The sequence below is a fragment of the Plutella xylostella genome, chromosome Z (genome assembly GCF_932276165.1).
Source record: "Plutella xylostella chromosome Z, ilPluXylo3.1, whole genome shotgun sequence".
In the NCBI taxonomy this organism is placed as follows: domain Eukaryota; kingdom Metazoa; phylum Arthropoda; class Insecta; order Lepidoptera; family Plutellidae; genus Plutella; species Plutella xylostella.
The window spans coordinates 3,503,095-3,530,010 of record NC_064012.1 but is presented as its reverse complement, the minus strand read 5'-3'; the positions used below and the strand labels follow the sequence as shown (position 1 = coordinate 3,530,010).

At 40.8% G+C, this 26,916-nt stretch overlaps 2 protein-coding genes across 3 annotated transcripts; one reads left to right on the top strand and one right to left on the bottom strand.

Moving 5' to 3' along the window:
- Window positions 1-109: 109 nt before the first annotated feature.
- On the top strand, window positions 110-15,770 carry LOC105395987 (exosome component 10). Its single transcript, XM_038121923.2, has 15 exons — window positions 110-321; window positions 2,776-2,957; window positions 3,326-3,521; window positions 3,983-4,155; window positions 4,503-4,717; window positions 5,128-5,249; window positions 5,809-5,972; window positions 8,225-8,345; window positions 9,039-9,092; window positions 9,616-9,764; window positions 11,909-12,047; window positions 13,183-13,316; window positions 14,141-14,267; window positions 15,036-15,113; window positions 15,280-15,770. Exons 1-15 carry the CDS (start codon window positions 259-261, stop codon window positions 15,709-15,711), a joined length of 2,349 nt encoding a protein of 782 aa, XP_037977851.2. The 5' UTR covers window positions 110-258; the 3' UTR covers window positions 15,712-15,770.
- Window positions 15,771-16,273: 503 nt separating this feature from the next.
- Window positions 16,274-26,123, bottom strand: LOC105398568 (pyruvate dehydrogenase phosphatase regulatory subunit, mitochondrial). Of its 2 annotated transcripts, XM_048632581.1 has the most exons (18): window positions 25,756-26,122; window positions 25,420-25,632; window positions 24,867-25,030; window positions 24,483-24,616; window positions 23,649-23,751; window positions 23,241-23,342; window positions 22,379-22,551; window positions 21,823-21,917; window positions 21,316-21,413; window positions 20,833-20,982; window positions 20,343-20,503; window positions 19,914-20,062; window positions 19,218-19,515; window positions 18,641-18,820; window positions 17,988-18,056; window positions 17,506-17,637; window positions 17,229-17,335; window positions 16,274-17,021 (listed from the first exon to the last, which is right to left on the bottom strand). In XM_048632581.1, the coding sequence occupies exons 1-18, from the start codon at window positions 26,013-26,015 to the stop codon at window positions 16,886-16,888; spliced, it is 2,724 nt and encodes a 907-aa protein (XP_048488538.1). In that variant the 5' UTR covers window positions 26,016-26,122; the 3' UTR covers window positions 16,274-16,885. The 2 variants fall into 2 exon arrangements, with proteins under 2 accessions (XP_048488538.1, XP_048488537.1); XM_048632580.1 differs by lacking the exon at window positions 17,506-17,637 and having other exon boundaries at window positions 17,856-18,056; window positions 25,756-26,123.
- Between the last annotated feature and the right edge of the window lie 793 nt (window positions 26,124-26,916).

Genomic DNA, 26,916 nt, shown 5'->3' with positions numbered 1-26,916 from the left:
CGAGTAGGCTTGCCTTCGAATATGTAGTAGGTCTATGGTTTCAAACCACTTTAGTTATTTTTGTCAACATGCAACACTAAGATCGACCATCTTAATTTTTTTATATTCTGTCTTGTCTTTGCTTTACCTGTCCTGACTTGTGTTCTGTCACTCGTTTTTGTGATTTTGTCTGTTTTATTTTATATTATTGACTACAATAATTTCTCCTGTGCACTAACTGTGCATTGATATAAATGTTTGAGTTATCCTACCGTTAACATGTTTTCAATTTTGAATCCTGAGGCTCCGGAATTTTATCCACACCTAAAGGCAGTCACTCAGGTTAGTGTGTTGTGTGGTCTATTTCAACGGGAGTCGAGCATGCGTTTTTATTGTATCCTTCAACTTTTACCTTGGTTTGTCCTTCTATAGTTTGCCTTATTGTCCTCGTTTGGTATTGCAGCATGCTGTTTATATTCAAGCTGCATTGAACTCAATTGATTAGATTGAAGACAACAGTCGTAATCAAATGTGGCAGCATATTTTTTGTGTGCATCAATGATATGTTTGCTTTATTATTGTATATGTTACGGTTACGGCTTATGGAAGGTTAACTAAATCTTACGATTAGCGGACCTAACCTAAGATTAAACATGAGGTGAAGTTAATTTTAGGGTGCACCTTACCTAGAGATTTAAAAAGTTCTTTCGAAGAGGCCTATGTACCTTCAAATTTGTATGATTATCTATATATTATGCTCATCATGATTATGGTGACCCTTCTGGCTGTATAAAATTGATCATTTGTACAAAACAAGGTTTCTGAGATGTTAATTATTCAATATGAAAGGTATTGATCCACAGTAGCTTCTCTTATTTCCTTTGTCATTTTAATGAGCAAATTGTGTGTGACCTAACATGCTCACCTATCTTTAGTTATTTAATATGATGATCTTTCAACTCATACCTAGTAAAGTGTTATACTTGTGCTAGAAATAGTAGATAATTTGATACAGTGTATTCCGTGTTCAGGTTCAGTCAGGACATTTGTTATGAACATATAATATTTCATTGTTGTAAACTGAGTATTAGTGGACATTGACTTAAAAAAATCATCCACTTTTGATCTATTCTATTCTATAAATTTTTAATAGTATGTTTCATTTTGTATGAAAACAGTTATATATTTTTTAATATTATGTCCTTTATAAAAAAGAAGTGTGCCTAAAAATATGGTTTTAGATATATTTTAGTGGTTGATGTCCCGTAACTCCCCATCCCTCATAAGATAATCAAATAACAAAAACCAGTATCTAAACCCAACCCATAATCACTTACAGACGACTATGATCACCATCATGGCTTTGTTTTAGGCATTATCAATCTACTACACTACTACCACTGGGTTAAACCATAAGGTTATACAAAATTGTAACACCCATTTAATATTACAAGGCCAAGGTTCAAATGCTATAATTTACTCTCAGTTCACAAAAAGAAAGAAAGAAAATTTCATTTCATTTCATTTATTTGGAAAATACATATATATACATATTTGGTACTACAATAATACACCACATACACAAAGAATACAGTTACACAGGCATTTTTTAGTTGCATAAAGCCACCCAAAATACAAAAAACATTGTTTCTAGGTTATTTTCTGTTCTTTGTAATTTTTTTGTTCTGTGTTAATGCCTACTCAAGAGAGCCATTGAGTGAAACCTTTATGTATGCGACCCCACTGGTCCACTCCACTGAAGGTGATGGTTTCACACATCTAGATCTGCTAAATCTGGATATATACAGATTTAGCTAACAATATGAATTGTCTGTGCATGTTTTTTTAAGTATGCAATAAAGTGTCTATAAATAAATATTTTTCTTCATCATAAGAGCAATGGTGAAATTCATTTAAGTCATCAGACTTCAAAATTTCAACAGAAAACAGTTCAGCTCACCTTGTGCTGGACGGGTTAAACAACATGCCATTCAGTTTGAACTCAATTGTCGATGAGTTAGTTGGTTATGAAGGCAATTGTCCAACTTAATTAAGTAAAAAATGCTTCAGAAAAAAAGGTGTACTTTCTGTGAAAGCATACCTAATTAACATAATCATAACAAATTGTAGGTAGGTAATTACACTGTCAAGGATTTACCTGGTGGACTTGACCTGCTTAAGTCGCTACACCTACAAAGATAATTTCACGCATATGTTTAATAGATAATAATTGTGTCTGCAAAAATAATCAGCATAAATTGCGCAGCAGCGATATCACTACAAGGCTATGCTAAGATGCGTTATAATTTAAATAAAAGTTGGAATTCCTTAATTATACTACATAGGTATGATAGTCATTGGGATAAGAGTGTGTAGAATAGGTCATTTATTACAGTGGTGTAAGCGTAGTGTTTGCAATCGGAAAACTACGAGACTGTAATGACCTTCCGCACTAGTATCACAGACCACAGTATCACACCACTATTTGTGATAAAAATATGTACACACAAATATCCCTTCCGTTATTTTAGTACCTAACAAAACTTTTTTTCCTATTTACGTACGTTTTAAAAAGCTGTAGACGCTGTTAATAAGTTTACATGCTATGTCCTACATAACCAACGGCAAGCGAGCCGCCCGCTGTACTTTTGTACTCACGTGATACGCGACCTATCTGTATCGCCGTTTTAGAATGAGTACAATGTACATCATCAGGATCTAGATGTTTTCATTCACCGTTATAGTATGTGCTATAATTGTACGTAAATTACTTATTTCTTAATTCTATTGTTGCAGAATGGGTTTAAAACAGTCAGCAAGTCGATACAAGCTTCCAATTTACTTCCCAGCGGCCAAGGATACGAAAATTTCAAAACATTTACCGATTTTAACATATTGACACGACAACTAGGCAACAATGTGGTCCAACAATCCAACAGGATCATTGCGACCGAGGACCAGTTTGTCCTATTCAAGAAGTAAGTGGTTAATTATTTAGCTGAGAGCCGACATCGGCTGTTGCGAAGCCAGTAAACGTTTTCTAATATCGCCAAGAATAATTTTGCTGCATGATTGTATTTCGTATCTAGTGAAACCATTAGGATGGGACTTAACACGCGCACGACAAGATATCATAATTTATCATGTCCTAGCCCTGTAGCACTGGGCGCTGTTAAGACGTGACAAGAGTTCTCCGTCGCGCTCGCTCTTGAGGCTGCGCGATGTGAGTGAGCGCGATGCAAAACTCTTGTCACGACTTAAATGCGACCCGTACTAGCCCTTCTGCGCGTCTTGCCTCGTGCTACGGTAGCTCAGTTCAAAAATCTGACAATATATTTTCCCACAGCGAAGACACGGAACACAATATCGAAACTCTAATCGATGCTAACGACACGATAATAGACCGACTGGACTCCAACTTGGACGTGGCGTCGGGCATATCCAAGTTCAAGTTCGCGGAGCCGAGTATCGCGTCCCCGCAGACGGCTGACCTCACCAGGGTCGCGCCATGGAATGTCAGCCCTGTCATCACTAAGATCAAGGTCAGACATTAAATTGTAAGGCCCACACTCCACCAATGTAGAAACGAGAGGAGCAAAGGTTTTTAAACAACCAATATTGTGTATCTCGTACACATCGCCTCCACGCTAAGCACCCGTGGATTATCCCGAGCTGAAACACCTAAATTATGGTCTATGCTTTGGACTTCTCAGTGCATAGCCGCACCAGTGGAGTGTGTGTGAATAGAAGAATAGTAGAACAAATACCTTTAGCATTTTTCCCATTTTACTATAACATTATGTTGTATCTTATGTATTTACAGAGAATACATACTATGTAGCTAAATCAAAATTAAAGCAATTTTAATTTATAATTCTAGATTGCTTACGAAATATAATTAGGTATGACTTTTACATAAAAAAAACTAAACCGTACTTGCTGAGTATTGTTAATTATTGGTTTACGGATGTGGTCACTCAACTAACACAAATGTATTCCACAGATGGGCTCGGCTACCTTAATCGGCGCCAAGAATATACCTCGACCGCAAATACACTTTAAAGATACTATTGACAATTCGGAAAGCTTATGGGTTCCCAAAATATCTGATAAGCCAAATAACATCAAACCTTTGGCGCTCAACATCCTTTATAATGACAATGGAGAGGCGGTCGGGTAAGAAAACTCTCATTTTTTTTATTTTTTTTGACATTTTGAAAACTTACAACTTTTAGCTGTAAGTTTTCAAATGGAAATCTACTTAATCGCTAGCTTTTTACCTTGTAAAAGTCCCACTAAAATTCAAATTGATATATTAAATGATAAAAGTAAATACAGTATAGTAGTAGTATAGCTCCACTACTTACGATGAGCATTGTCGCCAATGTTAAATTGAAGTTAAATTATAGAAGGCGCTCACGTCTATCAACATCTTTTCGGCTCGTAGAAGAGAGCCAAATATGTCACGTTGGAAATGGAACCTTGATTCACTGTAGAATTCTTTATTTATTGTCCTCCTATAGTTATGAGCACCCTTACAAAGTGGAGTTGGACTTGTACCATCCCAAGGCCGAGTTGTTGGAGGCGAGCGCCGCGCCGGCCTTTCCTCCTCCGCTCGAAGACACCCCGCTCACTTACATCGACCAGGAGCAGCAGATGGACCAGCTCTGCCACCATCTGCTCACTGTGAAGGAGATAGCCGTGGACTTGGAACATCATTCGTACAGGACTTATCAAGGTAAACGCGTATAACGCGTAAACACGTCGCGTCGTACCCCTGTCTCGCTCTTTCCCTTTGGAAACGTAAGAGTGGGAAGGAGGCGTTTTTACGATTATTATATTTATGTCGTACCTTTAATTATAAGTAGACACTTCTTGTAGGTCCCTGGTGCTATGTTAACAGCTATTGGGTATAAAATATAAATGAGTATGAGTTGTCCTCAAAAGCCTCACTACCAGCCTGAAAATGAACGTGAAAATACATACATACCGGTCAAAATAATAATCCTCCTTTTCGCTTCGCCGTAGTCGGGTAAAAAGGCTGCGAATTATGCTATACCTACAGTCCTACATGACAAATGTCGTATTTTTTCTTTATATTTACTACTATTTGTACTCGATGTACTGATTGTTTACATTTGTTCGAAGGTATAACGTGCCTGATACAGTTGACTACTGAGGAGGGGGGTGACTTCATCATCGACGCGCTGGCTTGTCGCGAACACATCCATAAGCTCAACCAGGCGTTTACTGACCCTAGGATATTGAAGGTAATATACTGACACCGTCTGGTCCGCTGGACCGATGACGTTAGACAGGTGGCTGGACGTAGCAGGCCTAGGACAGAGTTTTGTGGCGCTCCTTGGGAGAGGCCTATGTTCAACAGTAGACATTAACAGATGATGAGAGGACAGTGTATCAGTCGGGAATTTCCCCGGCAGTTTTCTTCTTCTCAACGTGTCCGTGCCAAACACTAGACATGGTCTAGGGTTTGTACTCGTAGTGAAGGGATTGACCGGTCAGATTAGCGTCAGTCGCTAACAGCCCAGGATCCGCGGGACGCAAATAAAGTACAGTGATACATTTCTATGAGACGGCTCGTGTGATTTGATGAGAAATACAAACTGCCACTGCCACTATTTCAGAGAGTGACATCATGATTTTTATCTCACAGATATACTTATGTTCGGGTCCACCAACCTGCACTAGGCCAGCGTGGTGAACTAGGCCTATAACCCTTCCTTCGTTGGAAGGAGACCCGTGCCCCAGCAGTGGGGACGTGATGGGTTGTCATGATACATGTTTATTTTATATTCTTTCCCGGTGCAGGTATTTCACGGTGCTGAAATGGACATCATATGGCTACAAAGGGACTTCGGTGTATATGTGGTGGGACTATTCGACACCTACCAGGCGGCCAAGGCGTTGCAGCTCTCTGGACTATCTCTCAAGAACCTGCTCATGAGATATTGCAAAGTTGATGCTGACAAGAAGTAAGTTTTAACTGCATTGTGTGGTAGTATACAGGTGCCACTTGTAAGTCATGGTCTAACTGAAACAGGGTCCCTTGTTGGTTTAGTTTTGTTGTAAGTATATTCATATTTTTGTCTAACTGGCAATAATAAAACAATAATATTTTCAATCTTAAAGAACTGTATAGTATTCTATTTGAAAGTCACGTACACTACGATATTTTTACGCTTTAATAAGGTATAAAGAATAATAAAGATAAAAGTGAAGGGCGACCACCTGCGCTTCTTGATAAGCAATTTCATCATTAATATCAATCACTTAGTTTTTAGTTAGTTTTTTTATGAAATGTCTGTCATATTTCATAAACTACTCCAAATACTGACCCAAATATTATTAGGTTTAAGCTTGTTTAAATACTTTAAATTATGTACGCCATATTATTTTAACCATAACAGAATCTTGTTATTCGACCTACATACTAGTATACCTACAGTTCTTTAGTTGTGCACTGCTTTTAGTCGTTTAACTTCCATTGCTTGTTGGTATTCATTAGTTCTATTCTATAATGGTCTGTGATACGCACCTCCGCTGTTAGGCGCGATTGAATAAGTGCTCGTTGTTATGGTAATGCTGTTTTCGCAATAGCGCAGTGCATCGGTATACTTGTCTCCGATTGAAAGATAGGGGCGCAGAAATTGCATCAGTTAAACTAATGTAACCAACGTGATCGCGTGTGATGGAATATTTTAGACGCGTGTAGAGCAATTTGTTTGTTTATTTATAAACCCTGTAAAATGTACCCATTACCTATATGCGAGTATTACAAGTCATGACAGCATAGATGTACTTAGGCTGCGTTTTCGCTAGGCCAACTGTTAGCCACCGTAGCGGCGTTTCGGTTTAGTATGCCGAGTGTTTAGAGTTACCGTTAAAACTAGCGAGTTTTGAGCTCAGTCTACGTCATTTTCGAATCTACACGAAGGGTCACTTTTACCAAACGCTAAACGTATTTAAATCAAATTTTAAATACATTTTGTACTAACTGACAGACGTATGACAGGCTACTAAATACGTTTAGCGTTTGGTGAAATTCCACCTAACATATGGAAAAAAAAATCACTTTTGGAACTAACTTTGCCTTACATTTTGACAGTTGACGATACGCAACGTTAACGGAGGTTCGAAACTTGTGCTCGCGACTCAGATGAAACAGACATGATCTATTGAAAAATTTGCCATAAGTTTACAAAATACCAGCGGCTGCTATACGGGTTTGTTATCGACGTCGATAAACTCGTTCAATGCGCGTTCGTCCAATCACAGTGCCGTTTTTATATCTTCTACCTACGTCGAAAACGAACCCGTGTAGCGGCAGCAGGTACATTATCATTTGTCATCAGGATTACTTGATGTAAAATAGGGTTTACTTAGGGTGTTTTTAAACGTGCGGATTCCATCACGCACGCGGGATTGCCCCGCACGCGCCACACCCGCAAGTGTTCTTTTCATACAAATATTTATTGTAATGCGTGGAATACGCACGCGGGACGAGAGAAAATGGCACGCAATCCGCGTGCTTGATCAAATCCGCACGTTATTAAAAACACCCTTAGCGCCCCCGCGCACTTGACAGCCACGAATTCCTAATTTAGTGGCTGCGCAGTCAGGCTGCCTAGTGCTACTTATACTTAGCTGTCGCAGCGACCCGAAGCTCCAATTTCTCTATAGTCGGTTATCTAACCGACTAGGGATTTTATATGGAGATGACGTATAATTGATGAACCAATTATACGTCATCTCCATATAAAATTCTTGACAGATGTGTCAAAAGTCAACCCCTAATACCTGGTTATGCCTAATAACCAATGACAAAGGAATAAAGAGAGGACATGGCATATCCACGAAAAAAATGCGCCGACCTAAACTTTGGTTTCAAGTAAATGGCTGCTTTTTTCTTGAAAAATGTAAACAAACAAATTGTTTGACAGCTGAAGTACCTTGTGTTTGGATGTCAATCAACATGGCGACCGGTCGCAATGTTGTAATTTTAGGCAAAGACAAAACTACTGTTGTCCTTTTTTACGTAGGATAACACCGATAAGTTAAAAAGAGACGACGATATATTTTTAAGTACCGTTTTTTATGCCAGGTCCTCTCTTTATTCCTTTGTCAATGCTAATAACTGACTATGGAGAAATTGGCACTAAATTAGTCATAGCTTCCGATTAAAGACAATATGAACTGATTCCCCTATGTGTATGTGTATTTAAAGATATCAACTGGCGGACTGGCGTATTCGGCCGCTGCCCGAAGAGCTGATGGCGTACGCTCGCGTCGACACCCACTACCTGCTGTACATGTGGCGGGTCATGCGCAACGAACTGCTCAAACAGGTAACACCCTGTATTATTCTACAGGGTGTTGCAAATAGGGTTTGTTAAGCCAAAACCTACGTGTTCAGCATGTTATGTCTAAGCCCGAAACTGAAATCAGAATGTCAACATTCGCGGAAAAAACTAAATTAATTTTTCATAGAAACTTTGGTCACGTGACTTTTTTATTATGGAGAATGACTTTTTTTCCGCGAATCTTTAATTTCTGTTTTTTTTTCGGGCTTAGATATTATAACATGCTGCACATGTAGGTTTTGGCTTAGTATACCCTTTTTGCAACAGCCTGTATAGTGTGACTATACTGACCATAGCCGCTGTGGACTCCCTGAGGTATGCGCGCGGCGAAACGGAGGGAGAGATGGGCTACTGCGCTCTGTCACGTCTCTATCTCTGTCAAGTCTCTATCTCTGTCTCTGTTACGCTCGTGGCGGCCCCACACCTCACCGCGCATACCGCTAAGTACCTGCTCCTGGCTCTCTCGAGTGGAACCTTTGTGTGAACCCTTAGGTCTTAACTGCCTTCCTTAGCTTGGAACATTTCTCACCACGCTGGTCCACTGCGGGTTGGTGCGCTAACATCACATATCTTGATGTGCTAAATCTAGATAGCTACCACCGCTCCTGAGATAATAACCTTCCGATTGAAATGTATTTTATATGTATTTGAAATAATATTATTTTGCGTTGTCCGCAGGGTACACCTTTGTTAATGAGCGTCTTCGAACAAAGTCGTCAGATTTGTGGATCGGTAAGAGAAAATATCATTTTATACGCACATAATCATTTATGTAAAAGGAAGAAGGTATATTTAACATTTTGTCTTTTGTCAATGATCGCCGAAAAAGCATCACTTTTATCAGGATCCGACAACGTTTATAAAATGACTGATCTGCCCAGCTAGCCTATGGTTGTTACTCTATCTTCAATACCTTCCAGAAGGGCTAGCACGAGGCGCAATTAAGTCGTGACAATTTTTTTGCATCGCGCAGCCTCAAGAGCGAGCGCGACAGTGAACTTTTGTTGCATCGTAATTGTGCCCCGTGCTAGCCTTTTAGTTCTAGCTCTATGTCCGTTTAATTTAATCGACATTAAGTGCCAATTTCTCCATAGTCGGTTAGAACATAACCAGGTATGAATGGTTGACTTTTAACATATCTGTCAAGAATTTTATATGCAGATGACGTATAATTGATCAACCTTTCACTGGTTACGATTTAACCGACTATTGTGAAATTAGAGCTAAAGTTGTAAATTTTATTTCACCCCCTCAGACCTACAACAAGGAGGTGTGCCACGACGAGAGCCACCTGTCCCTGCTGCAGAAGTCTCGCCGGCAGTTCAACTCGCGTCAGATGGCAGCACTGAAGCTGCTCTACAAGTGGCGAGACTCGCAGGCGCGGGCCTTGGACGAGAGCACTGCGTAAGATCACTTTACTTATTCTTCTTCTAATTCATTCCCGCTACTCCTCCGAGGAGTCTGGGCTGACACCAGGCGCTTACATCCTTCATTTACTTATTACTGTAGAATAAATATTAATAATACGTGTGATTACGTAAACTCGTTTCCAATAGAATCCAACAATCATGTAAACAAACCAAATGGTCACGATTACTCCGTAATCACATACATTTGACGATCAATTATGAACATAGTCTGATTTCAACGAACGCACCATTGTTTACACGTTATCTTCAACACGATTTAACTTGTATTTATAAGTTAAGTTTATTAAAACATTTGCAACAAAACAATACGCTGTCAATGTCAGTCCGCCATATTTGTTTACATGATTGTTGGATTCTATTGCAAACGGGTATATGTTTCGAACGGAATCAGAGACATATAAGTTAACATGGTGTAATATTATTATGTATTTCTTAAACACACAGAAATTACACAAAACATATAGAGGGTGTTGAAAAAAGGGGTATACTAACTATATAATAATAACTATACTAACTATGAACAACATTTGCTCTATGAGTTTTTGGAATTCGCACATATTTCAAAGGGTTAATTAACATAACATTGTCCCATTTTGAACAAAACGTATAAACTTAACTAAGTTTAAGTTTGCTATTGCGAAAACCTTGTTTTGTGCCATGACAGACATAATAAAGTGGGACACCTATGGGACCACATGGTGTTATTGAGGCAGTTGCAGATGCTTCTTGCTTGTTATGTTCTAGAATTAATTAAGTACCTACTTATACTATTTCAGCAGTGAGGATTGTCGTGGTGGTCTTTTGGCTACAATGTCGTCATTCAAAACTAAGCATTGTTAGTGAATATTTTTGCGGTGCGACCATAGAGCAAAAATACAGCTGTGTTTTTTGCGAATGTTAAAATAAGTGCGATTGTAATTATCCTCTGTCTTGACAAATAATATCAGCTGCAGCAGAAATAGAACCCGGGACATTTAGCACTACAAAGGCCGAGGAGAGGTCTATGTCCATTGTACAGTATTTAAAAATTTGGTTTACATACCACATTATTTTTGCTGGGTCCTGCTTACAATGAGTAGATAATTGGATGTTGGTAATAAATAAATTAATAGTGTTCACCTACAAAGGTATACCAATCCCATCGTACGGTTATGTGCAGAGAATCCTGACCACCCTCTCATAGTAACAATGCTTCATAAAAGGGGTCACATTTCTCTGCCTTATTTATACTGTACCATACCATAAATAGCCATTAAAATTCATGCAAGTTAATGTTCATTGCAAAAAATTGCGGATGCTAGCTTGCGAATACTGCGAATATGATGTAAAGCGATATAAAGATTGAAGGAGATAGAGGAAATTCTTTCCTCCTCAATGACGGGGCCTTTGTGAAATGGTGGTAGATGACTATAGATAGACAAATAATAGTAAAATTTTACGTCGATTAAACCATTTGAAGTTGAATTTAAATTGAAGGAGAAGTCAAATCAAACTATGTAATAACGGTGCTGTTACATGAAAAAATCAGAACAACCATAAAATTAAGTTTTAATAAACTATGAGTTAGGAACTGAATGCGACAAATTGCTATTTATGCAAGCGAACTTAACTTTGTCTATATGTGTGTCTGTAAAATTATATTTTTTTGTTTTTACATATGAAATTAAATGAAACGGAAAACGTAATTAACTTCTGGCTAGCTACCTACCTAGTACAAAGAAAAACAGCTTTTATCAATTTTATGTTATTATGGGAGCGATTCACACGCACTGCCTCACCGCGCGGATTGCGGATTTTAAAATAGTAAACTGCGCGGTGAGGCGAATTAAGCGGTTTTTTTTCCATATAAACTGTCATTTTTGCATACCATGATAATCTGTCAAATGCGGCTTAGCGCGCGGGTGACTTTTTCTGTAAAGTTGCGTACAGACCGGCCCAACGAACGCCCAACGATGGATATTTATCATACATAATACGGGCAATAATTTCAGCAACGAAGGTCAACGAAACCCGTTCATTGGCGTTCGTTTGGCCGGTCTGTACGCAGCTTTGGCCAAACGTTCTGATGGTCGCATCTTTCCTTTTATAACCATTGCTCACTCGGCACTAACTCCGCAGCTACCTGCTCCCGAACCACATGTTGCTGGCGCTGGCGGAGGCGCTGCCGCGCGAGGTGCAGGGCGTACACGCCTGCTGCAGCCCCATGCCGCCCTTCGTCAAGCAGAACTGCATCACGCTGCACCGGATGATACTCACGGTTAGTTCATCTATTAACTGCCAGTTTCTATAACTCTATCTATCTATAACTGGTAGTTACTTTCATACGATTTTGACAGATTGTTACTTTTGATTATGTCAAAATCGTATGAAAGTAACTACCAGTCATGGATAGATAGAGATATAGAAACTGGCAGTAAACCACATGCTCCTTGCGTTGGCGTAGGCCCCCTTTCGGCATTCGTCAAACAGAACTAGATACTACGGTTAGTTCATGATCAACATCCTATAGCAGTCCACTGCTGGACATAGGCCTCTCCCAAAGCATGCCACTGGATGCGACCTGTAGCTTTCCGACGGTTAGTTTATCATCAGCCAATAGTCATCCACTGCTGGACATAGGCCTCTCCCAAAGCATGCCACTAGATGCGATCTATAGATTTCCGACGGTTAGTTCTTTATCAGCCAATAGTCATCCACTGCTGGAAATAGGCCTCTCAAAAGGAGCGGCGCAACACTTGATCCTCGGCCTTCCTCATCCAGCCAGTACCGGCTACCCGCCTAAGGTTGTCGGTCTCGCGCTGCGTTTGCCTGTTCGTGGTCTCCACTCGAGAACTCGTCTACCCCAACGTTTATCGGTTCTTCGGCAGATATGAAGGTATACGTTGTCAAATAAGCCATGAGCCCTATAACGTTTGATTGACAGATCCTCATGCCAGGTAAATAAAGTTTAGAGCGGTGGTAGTTCAGTCGGGAAAGCACCCTCTTCTCACGCCAGAGATGCGGGTTCGAATCCCGGAGCTCACATGTACTAATGAGTTCTTTGGAATTTAAGTACAATGTATCATCGCTTTTACGGTGAAGGAAAACATCGTGAGGAAACCTGCACATGTACACTCTACTGCAGTACTCTAAGTGCATTGTACTCATTCAAAAACGGCGAGGAGTAATTTGGTGTTTTTCTCACTGGAACTTTAGCTTTGCTCGTGAGTGTATAACGGTGCCCATAATGTGCTGTGTAACATCTTACTGTACTTACTTACTTACTTATTCCCAATCTCCGCTGCGGAGCAAAGGGCCGAAGTGAAGCGCCGCCATTTTACGATCTTACGACATCTTACTGTAACATTTTATTTATTGCAATAAATATATATTTGATTTTTTCCCTCCGCCAGTGCCGTGAGCTACCGTTGGAGCCGCAACTCTACCGTATGCCGGCGAGCATCAACGCGGTGCTGAACCACGCCGGCGACCGCGCGGGGCCCGCCGCACCCGCAATGCACGATCACACTCAGGACCCGGACTTCAGGTAGGGGCAGGGTTGATTCCCATTTACGCTCCCTACGCACAGACATGAAGCTTGCCTAACTCCTAGCGAGTCACCAAGCGAGTAGATAAGTAAAACAAACCTTCTATAATCTTCGCGAACGGCCGCATTGATACACTAAGCGACTATCTAGGCGCCAAGCGCACAATACGGCCATTCGAGACTTCAGGAAGAGGAAAGATGGGGCTGGCTCCCACTTGTTACTACTGTTCCTGTATACCGTGTTCATACCGCCCGCGCCGCACGATCACACGCAGGACCCAGACTTCAGGTAGGGGCAGGGCTTGGCTCCCACTTGTTACTACTGTTCCTTTGGGGGGCCGTCCATTAATCACGTGAGGCTCAAAAAATGAGAAAAACGACCTCACGTGATTAATGGACGGCCCCTAGGCCATATGTGGCTATACGCTGCAGCGGTTAGATCCACTGCTCCATGGATCCCTGATCTCAGACTGAAGGTACAGTGCCTGTAGTTTATGACAGAGTTGTCGAGAGCTACAGGTCGCTATCTATAATTATATCATGTAGTTTAGAAAATGAGTTGCTTTAGGCCGTTTTCAAACCAAATTGACTGTAAGCCTCCGAACGTAAGCAGGTTTACTATGAGCCCCCAGTTTAAACGTGAAAAGTATGAAAAAAATGTAAACGTCTACTCATAGCGTAATAACGTATTGTATGTTATATGTGAACCAAAAAGTGATAATGTTAGGAAATAGAATAAACTCACTTTCGGCGGCTTATAGTTAGCTTATAGACATAGAAGTCATACTACGTCACATTAACTAAACCACCATTTATCCCTACAGAGACGATTTGCCGGTGGCGCTGACGATGGAGGAGGCATTCTTGGTCGACCCCAACGCAGTGTCGCAGTTCACTACCGACCTGAAGCTGTTTGTGCCATATTACGATGACTGTGGCTCTTACCGCTTTGTGAGTATCTAATGGGGCATGTTCGATTGGCTACTGGCTTTAGTTGTTGGTCTACGAAGCATTATTTATCGGTGGTAAAGCACGCGTTAGCAATGTAATAAATCAGAGGTTAGTCGGATCAAATTCGTGACGCCTGACAGCTAGGGACATAATGATATCCAAAGGTGGGTCTACGCTAGAGGAACCAAGCACGAGCGGAGCCATTCAGGTTTCGTCGTTCACGGTGTCAAGTGTGGACGTACAACGAACCTACAACGATCACTATCCTCGAACGCAGTTTTCCGCAGTGTGCTCGCGAAAAGCCCTTTGAGTTCGTCAAAAAACTGACAACAGGCGGAACGCAGCCGAGCACGAACGACGACGCAGCGCGCTCGTTCGAGGCTTGTAGGTCGGTCCACACTATACAAATTGTGTTCGGCTCGTGCTCGGTTCGTCTAGCGTAGACCCACCTCAATAAAATTATTGTTCCTGGCTGTCAGATGTCACCCGCACCATCATAAACTGCGCAAAGTATAGCAGATTCCACGCCACCACTGAAGACTTTAGCTAAAGCAAGAAATAACAGTCATATGAGGCTATATGTAGTTGTCTGTGTGCAGCGCTTCGGCTATCTGATTTCAGTGGTGGCATGGACTCTAGTTTAGCGGAGTCTACTCTTATGTTAATGATTCAAAGTGAATCAATTTATTCTCAAAGGCGAGTTTAACAACCTATTTGGACTCTGTTTTAAAGAATTCTGATGTGAACTAACTTTTATTCTTGTTTCAGGTGTCTGAGTTAAACGCGGAGGCTAAAAGTTTCATCCCCCCTTTTGAACGATACAAAAGATACCGAACCTTAGCTCAGGTAAGATATTTAGCTTTGCTCGTGAGTGTAGTTAAGATTATATACCTACTGATATAAATTAACACTGTTTCATATGCTATCATTCAGTATCATGAATAGTTTTTTTTATACTATAAAACTGCATGTTTTCCATGACAAAACAATAAACATAAAAAATCGTTTACAGATCGAGGAACTCAAAGAGTTCAAAGAAAAGGAGGCCAAATTAGCGGCGCTCGGCAAGGGAAATGAGCTGATAAAGACAGAAGTTCTCTCCAAGTTGGTCGAGCCGCAAGTTGTGCCGGTCGCAGAGAAACCAACTAAACAAGAGAACGACGCGCAAGATACCGCTGACCAATCAGAATCAATCAAAACCGGGCAAAGAAAAAGGAAGATTTCCAATGAAACTGTAGAAGCTAAAAACGAAGAAACAGATAATAATGTTAAAAATAAAACAGACAAACAAAATCAAAGCAAACCTAAAGCTCCCCCACAGAAGGATGTCAAGAAGTTTGACTACAAGAACGCTGACTACCAGAAGTTCTTTAACGATTCTGAGAAGATGAAACAGAAGTTTACAAAACAATCTAAACCTAGGTTTAAAAAGCATAAGAAATGATTTTCCCTGTAAGTGAAAATTTGTATTCTATAAAATCTAATATATAAGATATATTTCTATCTGAGTATATTATTTCTTTATGCGCCCGATAGAAGCTGGACAAAGTAGAAAGAAAACGCAACATTATGTAATAATTGAGCTGCTATATTTATTAATAAAATATAATTGCTGATCATAATTTTACTCAAACGATATTATACTACTGATTGTATATTATTATGTATACTATGCTACAGCAATAAATAATTGATACTATAAAAGCAATCTTAATTCACTATTATTTTGTATATTTACTTTGAAACATTATATTCATTTATTTGTGGAGTATTTGAAACAGCATAACACATTTCCTTCGCATAGCTGATGTTATACTACCGGATAAAAATAGCCCGCATCACATTAAACATAGCACCAAAACCCACCATATTGAAAACATAAACTTTCAATTGATGCCAACTTATTAGATCTTATTTTACCAGTCTTAATTAAATAATTTCCTAGTTGTTAGATACAATTTCAGACACAAACAAAGGGAAAAAAATAGTACCGCATGTTTTTTAAAAAATAAAAATTGCGAAAACATGAATACGGTCTGTTCCGTAAACCATATTAATAGGTATATGATTTTTTACGACAGATTGACATTATATTTATAAATCTTACTAAATAGGCAAGACATTTTAAAGATCAAGATACATACATATAATCATAACATGTTAGCATTTATTTCAAAAAGTTCGAATTAGATACTAATTATAATTTTATTCCTATATTTAAATGAATTTATCTACTTTAACAAGAATAGTATAATATATAGGGGGCATAACACCTAAAATGGAATTAGGAAGTACTATGAGAACTAAAATAATGTGTACAAAAAAATATCTTATAACTAATTTAAAAAATTTCTTACTAACGATAATTGCACACGTCGATACATATATTCTTTTCATAACTAAATAAATAATAGATTTTTTTGTATTGTCAGTTTAATACTAAGACGTTATTTTTCAAAAAATCACAGCTTACTTATCTTGCATTGCGATTATTACAGCATGACATTTATATTTTTTCCGTACCTAAAAAAGATATGTACAGCCTTTTATTTTGGCGCTCTCATTTAAGTCGAGAATCAGTGCGTCGCTACAGCGAAAACTACAGCTTATTTCTCCGGTTAAGGTTGATAATGGCGGCCCACATACTGGGTATCCTGGCTACGGGCCGGCCGCGTCGCTTGGTATACATCGCGCTCCTTATCTGGGTACTTGGTAGGCAGGTTCGGCGAATGCAGGTTTATTTTTGCTGAGTACCTGTAAAGCGTAGTAAATTCTGTGTAAATATATTCTGTGTATAATTTTGTGTCTATTCCTGCGCGACAAAACGATATCGATATACTTTTCTACTAGTGTGTAGCCCTGGACTCAAGAGAGTATACTTTTAACGATAAACCATAGAAGGTACTGTTAAGTAATCGCCAATAATAAGTTTTGAGGTTGTATAAATAATAAATGACTTACCGTATTCCAGCTATATCTATTTCGTAATGTCCGCCCAAAATGTATTCGTTGTTGACAGGCTGCGCGACGCCATTCTCGTCGAAATTCTGCACAAACCCGAGACACACCTGCAAGAATTATCATTATTAAGCATAGGCATATAAATAGATCTTCATTATTTGTGAACTATGCAAATGGATGTGCATTGGTGTGTAAAAGAGACCACTATAGGCCACCTACATAGTGCTTCTACAAGGCAGCGCTTTAACACCAGACCTCTTCTCCCAATAATCCTTACCTGTTTCTTAAACGTGAACCCGTACGCCGTGGTAGTAGTCTGCCCGCAGTAGTTGCCGTCCCGGTAGATGGGCTCGTTGCCCCACGACCACAGGTCCAGCTCGTGGTCGTGGTCCGTCAGTACTAGTTGCACATACTGACTATACATATTGCCGTGACGTTAACTACTAATCTAATAAACTCTGTTGCGGAGGCAATCGGCCGAGGCTTCTTTTTGACTGCTTACCATGGAAATGCATGTTAGGCGTGGAAAAGAGACCACTATAGACCACCGGCCGAGGGCCTCCACAAGGCAGAGCTTTAGTACCTACCAGACCTCTTCAACATAATCAACAAAAATATATTACGCACCTGTTTCTTAAACGTGAACCCGTACGCCGTGGTAGTAGTCTGCCCGCAGTAGTTGCCGTCCCGGTAGATGGGCTCGTTGCCCCACGACCACAGGTCCAGCTCGTGGTCGTGGTCAGTAAGCACGAGTTGCACGTACTGACGCAGTACGCCGTCTTGTCGCTGCTTGAGGAGGGCCTCGCGACCGATGAAGGGGATGTCTTTCTGTGGGGTTTAGGGTTAGGTTAAAACGCAGTAGAAGGGCTAGCTCGCGAACGCCTGGTCGACGGATGAAAAAAGACAAACCGAATCCGAACGTAAAGACGTTACGTTTATATTATGTGCTGAGGCCCTGTGCAATGACCGAGGCTAGTAGCACGGGACGCATTTAACACGTGACAAAAGCTCTCTGTCGCGATCGCTCTTGAGGCTGTGCGATTTGAGTGAGCGCGATGCAAAATTTATGTCACGTTTTAAATGCGCCCCGTGCTACTAGCCTAGGTCATTGCTTAGGGTCTCAAACATAGTTATAAGTGTAAAGTAAAGGGATCGCCTATTTTTCTTCTGTCAAGCAGGCGTACACGAGCTCGCGCTCTACTGGCTGAGTGGAGAAAAAGAAGCGACCTTACATTTAGTATGCTATGCAATATGCACCGACATAGCTTTGCCTAGACACCGCAAGTGCATAAAGTAAGGTAAAAAGGGAATTACATTATTTTACGTTTTTGACGTTTGCTTATGCCGGTTAGGTAAGTGTATATAGATCTGTTACGATGATACATGCTAAGGCCCTAAAACCAGCCACTCACATCGAACTTCACACGCCAAGTCCGCCCGCACTCGAGCGGCGTGGTCATCGTGTCCAGGTCCTGGCCCCAGAACGCGAAGAACTTCTCCACTCGCAGCGTGCGCGACGCGTAGTAGCCCACATGGGTTATGTCGTACTTCGAGCCCACTTGCATGAGACGGTGGTATACGTGGAGAGCGAACTGGAATGTAAAGGGGGTGTGTTAAATTGCGGATTTGCAGATCCAGTTTCATGCTATACCTATCTATGGGTAATGGCTAGTTTGGCAACGCTAAGGCCGTGTCCCCAGCAGGCAAACCGTCAGCGACCGACTGACTTTGCGGCATATCGATTTAGTACGCTCTTCCATATATTTGAAATGAAGTGTCCACTGTCTACTAGTTTAGTACGCAGTTTGACTATCTCAGTATCTGCCCACTGGGGACACGGCCTAACTTCAACAGAAAGACGTGGCAACATCAAAAAATTTATCAGGGCGACAATACTAATTCGTAATTTCTGACACTGACATGGTGTTAGGTTAGGACTTCCAGTTTCAAAGAAAATATAGCGCTTAAATTACAGTTGAATTAACTTACCTCATTAGGAATATACAGCACATAACCCAGCTCTCCAGTGTGGGTCAAGTTCATGGCACGAATACCATTGGCCAGTCCAACATCGATCTCCTTAAACGTGAAGAAGGGGAAATTCGATGGCGATAGGTCAGTATCCGTCAATTCTGACAGGAGATTTCTGGTGAAAGGTCCCATGATGCAGATGGCAGTATACATGGACGTGACATCTGACATGGTGACTGATCCGTTGGCCGGCAAGTGCTTCTTGATCCACACTTTGCAACGCGTTTGCTGGATGGTTGGCGCGATCATCATGTAGCTGGAATAGAGATAAATAGTTTTTATACTGCTTTACAGAGTTCAGCGATCCATATGGACCGAAAATTTTGGAGGTACTTAATTTTAGTACTTTTACGTAGTGGGACCTACATTTTGTATTTTATAACATAGCTAGCCTAGCAGATAGGTGCTCTGTTGGTCCAAGAATAGATAATGTCGTTTTTGTAGTTGATGGACAAGCTAACAGAATAATTATGTTCAACCGATCTGTAACCCCTTAAACTAACTATCAGTTTCAATACTCTATCTATCGATAGCTGACAGTTGCTATCATAAGATTTAAACATATGAAAAGTTGCATTTGACAAAATCGTATGAAAGTAGTCAGCTATCGATAGCCAGAGTTATTGAAACTGGCAGTAAGAGAGCAGCACTAACTGGTTGGGGGCGATCCTGGCGAGGCTGCAGTCGTTCTCATAGCCCCCTCGCTCGTTCTGCATGCCGGTGTGGATGATGCTGCCCGCGGGCACGTCCACGTCGTTGGAGCACAGGTACTGGAGTAGGTCGACCACCTCAAGCCCTTGAGACTGTGAACGGAGCAGTGTGAATCACTTAAATGGTACATACGATCTTCTACTAGATAAAAATAAGTTGGGTTTCTTTCCTGACGCTATAACTCGAGAACGGCTGAACCGTTTTCGCTACTTTTGGTCTTAAAATATTCGTAGGGATAGGGTAGGGTAGGGTACGGAACGGTGGTCAATTATTTGTGGAGACCTTTGCCCAGCAGTGGGACACTACCCAGCTTACATAAAAAAATAAGTCGACAACACTCGTGATACGCACACAGCACTGTTACCCACTGACCTGCAAGTCAATCTTGGTGAAGGACGAGTAGTCTGCCAAACCGACCGCCTCACGGCACGCCCAGTACTCGCGTCTCGCCTCCTCGAACCACGGCGGCTTGCCGAATGACTTCGTGTAGGCTATCTTGAACTCGCGCGGCTGCTCCGAACTGGCCTCAGGGTCTGGTGGGGTGGAGTGGACGGGGTTCGTGATTAGGGTCTCATCACATACAGAGTGTTGCAAAAAGGGTATACTAAGCCGACACCTACCTGTGCGGCATGTTATATCTAAGCCGGATCATTTTCCGTATTTCTTCTTCTACAAGGATGAGTTCAGTCGCTTTGTAGGCGCATATACGGTTGTCGTCCGCGAGTTTAAAATACACCGTATGGATCATGAGTCTGAGACTGATGAGTCCCTTCTCCCACTACGCGACTCTCAAGCGACGCGACTGTGGGAGAAGGGGCTTATAAACTTTTTTGCTGTCGTCACTTGTTTCTGTATCACTGACCTAGAGGCTCGAACCAGGCGGGCCGCTCGTAGCCCATGACCTGTCCGAACACGGCGCCGTTGTCGCGCAGCGTCGGGTAGATGGGAGACATTCGCAGGTTGCGACCCGTCTCGAACTCAGGGAACGGGTATGGCATCCCGTAGTGGACCCCTGGAAGGGAAACCGTGGTGCTCGTATCATATCAAGTCGTCGGGTTACTTATTAAGTAAGTATTTTAAGTTTATGTATTTTAAGATTTGGTGGCCTTCATAGCTTTGGGTTCGAATCCCGCCCAGGGCAAAAATCTGTGTGAATGTGATGAGCATTTGTGTTTGCCTTTGTGTCTGATTGTCTATTAAATATGTAGGTATTAAATATCGTTGTATTTCTGTTGATATAATACTATCAGCTGTCCGACACCCATATCACAGGTTCTGCCTAGTTTGGGGTCGGATGGCCGTGTGTGAGATGTACCCACATATTTATTTATTTATATAGTCTCACCTGGCACCTCTCTGACTCTGTCCCGCAGGAACCGCTTATTGTTGTGGAGGCCGAGGAAGCGGTTGATGCCCAGCTCGTGCATATCGTACTTCGTGTATCTGCCGACAAACGGTCATAGCACAGATATAGGGACGCCCTGTATATCGTGGTACAAACGAAACACTGTGACAAGCCACATGTTCCGTACCATAATACGATCATGTTTTTTTTTTGCTAAACTTAACGTTGTTTTTCTTTTTTTTGTATGTTAGATAAAAAGAGGTGTTTGTGTTTACAATATTTCTTTGACATAATGAGTCACTCGATATCTTTCCGCTTATTATACCATCCCTACAGGTATAATGGTCACTGTACATATAACCGTAACGTATATGGATCGCCCCTTTTTTCATTTGTCAACCAGTAGAACTCGAGCTCGCAAACGCCTCCTGGCGCGAAGGCGTTGGTTGTGGTTGATAGTAGAAAAAAGAAGCGAGGTATCATATATGTTATATCGTATGTATATACCCGTCAACGATGCCGTCGACGGTGGCCTCGGCGACGCCGCCGGCGGCCGAGATCCCCACCGTCTTCATACCCGCCGCCACGTGGTAGTTGAACATCTGCAACAAACGTACAGCGTAATTACATACTTAAGAATAATATATAGTAAATTGTAATTTTATTGATAACAATAATTAACAGTGCTAACTTTGCAAAAGAAACAAGTGCCAACATCATTATTTGTTGTTAGTAATTTCGGATACTCACTTATAAAACTCGTTTAACTCTACCTTGTTAATTTTTGGCTATTATTAAAAAGGAACTCCTATCTTTAACCATTGCAAAGTTGCACTTAAGAGCCTATCCAGTTGAGGTGTTTTAGGCATGAGTCCATTCGCGCGTTGACACTCGCACGTTCTTGAGATACTAAAGGTACCTACATAATACATCCCGCGCGTAAAACGCGTGCAATGAGCGGGTCTCTGGACTCGAGCGTTTTAAATTGATACGGGAGTGGACTCGCGCGTAAAACGCTTCATCTGGACAGGCTCTAAAGCACCCATTATTTTCCAACATCTACCTCAGGTGACTCGCCGACGATCCACTTGCAGTCCGGCGAGAACGCCTCCAGTCCGTTGCAGAGTCTATGCAGCGTCGCCTGGCTCAGCGAGGGCACTCTCTTCAGGAGCTCCTGCAGTAGCACGTGGAACTGGTCCCAGTCCTCGCCCACACATCGCGACGCTTGCGATAGTACTGCGGGAGATGGGGTGGTAGGTGTAGAATTTCATCATCATCTTCATCAGCCCGAAGAACCGATAACCGTTGGCTTAGACGAGTTCTCGAGTGGAGACCACGAACAGGCAAAGGACGCCCTCCTGCCCGCTGGACTGACGACCTTAGGCGGGTGGCGGGTACTGGTTGGATGAGGAAGGCCGAGGACCGAGTGTTGTGGCGCTCCTTGGGCGAGGCCTATGTCCAGCAGTGGATGATTATTGGCTGATGATGATGATGATCATCAGCCCGTCCATCATCCTCTGCTGGACATAGAAGCACTATGGCTATTTCTATCTAGCTAAGAGCGGCTTCTTGTCCCACGCCATACTTTCTAGCGAAGCGTAGGACGTGGTCTTCATTCGAAAACTCGTTTACCCCACTGGTCATCATAACCATAAACATTATGGCAGGAATCTCGTAATTGAATGATGCGAGTTGGAAAAGTATCAAGCTCGGTCAGTGAACTCTCATAAAACAGTGATTTTACAGGAAAATATCTTGATTAAACCTATAGGTACCTACATGTTGTTTCTATATGTATCCTGAGTGCATTGTAGTCATAACAAACACTGAAGTGGTGCGTGACTGAGAGTATGTCTAAATATAGATGTATTCTGTAAGCCACGCTAAGAAGATTCACACTCGCAGCTGGCTGTTTATATACTCACTTTCTTCTTCGTATACAGGTTTCGCTACGGGTTCGAATCCGCCGGCTAAGATGCAGCCATCCCTCTCTCGCAAATAGATGTAACCGTCAGGGTCCCGAACAACTAAAAAACAAAAATAATGCATTGTCATATAATTTACTCGTTGATAGTTTGATTGATTTCATCAAGTTCATCAGCCGATTGCTAGACAATCTGGACATAGGTTTATCCCAAAGAATCAAGTTCGCTTTTTAGTAATAACAACTATATTTTGTTGAGTCATGGATTTCAGTTACGGATTGTATCAGATTTGTTATCTTTATCTTTAAAAGGCTAAGAATGGTTGTTTAATTCAAAAGGCCGGCAAAATTACCTTTGATACTTAAGTAATCGAGTTTAATATTAGTGCAATATTTTGGATAACATTACCTGGAGTCATTGGGTCTAGATTGTCTATAGGTTTTGTGTGCAGGTAGTAGTGTTCACACGGAAGCAATGGAACCTTCACCTTGGGGCGGGCTAACTGTCCAACCTGTAATACATAAGAGAATAACAGTTTTTTTTAATGACTTTAGTAACATAATTTAATAGCATAACGTCCACGAAGAAGAAAGTAATTTCTATTTTTAAAAGTCCTATCGTTGGGCAACAAAGATGGCAGACCAAAACTGTTTTGCATTTGAAAACATATTTAATATAAACTATTGGTTGCCATCATAGGGAAAGAAAGATGGTAATATCTGGTATAAAATTTGGTAGTTACATTTTTTGCAAATAAACTTTTTTTTTATCTTTAGGCCTATCAATGTGCTCATACTAAACATCCCAGATAAAGCAAATAACGAAGCATTTCGGACAGACTCAAACTATCCCTCTGTTTGTATGACTGTGAATTCAATCAGTATTAACACTCATACAAATAGGTCCTACTCCCACTTATGTAACCACTGCAATTTTTATATTGTTTCATTATTTGTGCACATTGCCTATATATTTATTAATGTAGCTTAATTATTAATAGACTTGCTATTCCCGCGCGCTTCGCTTCGCCTTTAATAGTTTTCCCGTGGGAATTCCGGGATAAAAAGTAGCCTATGTTCTTTCCCAGGGTCTAGACCGTATGTATACCACATTTCATTCAAATTTGTTCAGTAGTTTTGGCGTGAAAGAGTAACAGACAGACAGACACACTTTCGCATTTATAATATTAGTTAGGATAATGTGAACAAATAAGAACGAAATATATTATAACATAAACTTTACCTGTCGCGCCCAAAAGCCAGCACAATTGACAAAATATTCACACTCAATGGGCCCATGTGTGGTTTCCACTCCGCACACTCTGTCATTCTTGGAAAGCACCCCAGTTACGGAGCAATCTTCCATCACACCAACACCTGGGACAGAGAATTACAATTTATGCAACAAAATTTCTAGGCTTATTTACAACTTTTTTTAAATAGTTATAATTCATGAATCATGTATCTTTACATAATCTGTTACTTTTATGACAATGCTTTAATAGAGATAAATCAGCTGAACTGCCATATTAATTGCATGGTTTTAATAAATTCAGTCCTGCTTCTCCAAAAAGGTACATCAGTCAAGATTTTATTCTTCTACTGATATTGCAACAATTTCACTTACCATTCTGCAGAGCTTCCCTTATTAGCGACATGCAGATGAGATGAGGATCCCCTACACCGTCTCCGGGGATCCACAGACCTCCGACAATGTCCTCCACATTGAGCATGGGCCAGATGTCCTGACAGCCCTTCGGTGTGACCAGATCACAGTCGATGCCCCAGGATCTAGTAACAAAATATAAACGGAAAGTTTCAAATGCAGTTCTGTTATGGATGGATTCCATGTATGTATATTTAGCAGATATAAAACAAGTATATCATTAATAGGACAGTTGAAATTATGATTAGTTTTTTTGAAGTATTAGTGAATTATTTTATTCAGCAGGAATTAAGGATTAACAGTAAGTATGTGATTCTATTTATTGATAGCAACTGATTTCTTTATAAGCCATATACTTACCTATTATTGTCAGAGCCCAGGGCATACCCAGTATACACTCTGCTATTACTTTATATTATTAAAAAGTAAACGATATAGATTTTATGCATCATTTATCGATACATATAATTCTAAATAATATCAATGAATAAGAATATAAGCTATAGAAACTTACACAGATTGACTCTTCATTCTTCTGTAGACAGTCATACGGTCCCTGGTCCGAGCCAGGAGGAGAGACCCGCATTGCTTCCAGCCTGTGGGTCGGCCTTTCTCTTCTAGATCTTGGAACAAGCGTATAGAAGACTGAGCTAGGCGAACTTGTGCCACCGATGGCTTGAATACACCAACCAACCCAGAAGAATGCCACCGAGAGCCCCCACCAACCCTAAAACAAACAGGTTAGTAGTTGTATGACATTGACAACAATGTTACATTTCACGTTGTATAACACAACATGACAACACCGATGGATACGTGTAATAAAGTCGGTTTCGATCGAAATACTTACTTTTCTTTTTCGATCAGTATTGTTTTACCACCCCATCCTCTTTTCGCTAAATGATAGGCGACTGATGCACCCATGACCCCGCCGCCGCATATTACCACTTTGGCTGTAGATGGAAGCTGAGAAAGACATCCTGTGAGTCTTTCTTCGTAATCTAGGGCATCTAGACGATTAGAAAACTGTCGGGACAAAACCCCGACGCACTGACGCGCTTTCACACTGTTTATACTGGCACGGAGAGGTTTTATCAACATATTGCTCATATTTAAGCCTACATGCTATGCCAATTTATTTTTTATTGCAATTATTCGTCGAAATTCTTATCTATAAATAAACAAAGTCAAATCAAAGAGCATCAAAGCACCACAAGCTGTCAAAATTCAAAACATCTGATTAACACAGAATAAAACCAGAAATTCACAGACACACATCTTTAAAATACCATCGTCATCGTTTTAGAATCAGCCTAGGCAGTTTGTAATATTATTGTGCCTCATTTTATAAACCACGTTATCTGTGCACAAGTTAACCAGCAACACAGTAAAATATTTTAGTAACAACAAGAATTTCTTTATACAGGGTGTTGCAAAAAGGGTATACTAAGCCGAAACCTACATGTGCAGCATACAACATATACCAACCATCTAAGACCGAAACTGAAATCAGAATTTCAAAATTCGCGAAAAAAAATTTAAATTTTGCATAGTAAAAAGTCATGTGACTTTTGAAATTCTGATTTCAGTTTCGGTCTTAGATATACCATGCTGCACATGTAGGTTTCGGCTTAGTATACCCTTTTTGCAACACCCTGTATACCTTTGAAAATGTTCGTAATTATCGTTAGGGGGATATTGAAAGAAGAGTGAAAACGCGGAATAAAATACGTAAATGGGGCCTTGCACTCTTTCATGAAGAGTCAAAACGTGTCTAAAAAGGCTCGTTTGGCTGTTCATGGGGGAGTGTTAGTCTCTACGCTAATGCATGGATGTGAAAGCTGGGTCTGACAACTGTTGAGATGCGCTCGCTAAGAAGTCTGTGTGGGCTGAAACTAAATGATAGGATACTGAATAGTGGGATAAGAGATAGTTGGAGTAAAAGAAAACGTAACTAGTGACCAAAATTAAAAAGAATTTCAAAACAAAATATTTATTTATTAAAACATGG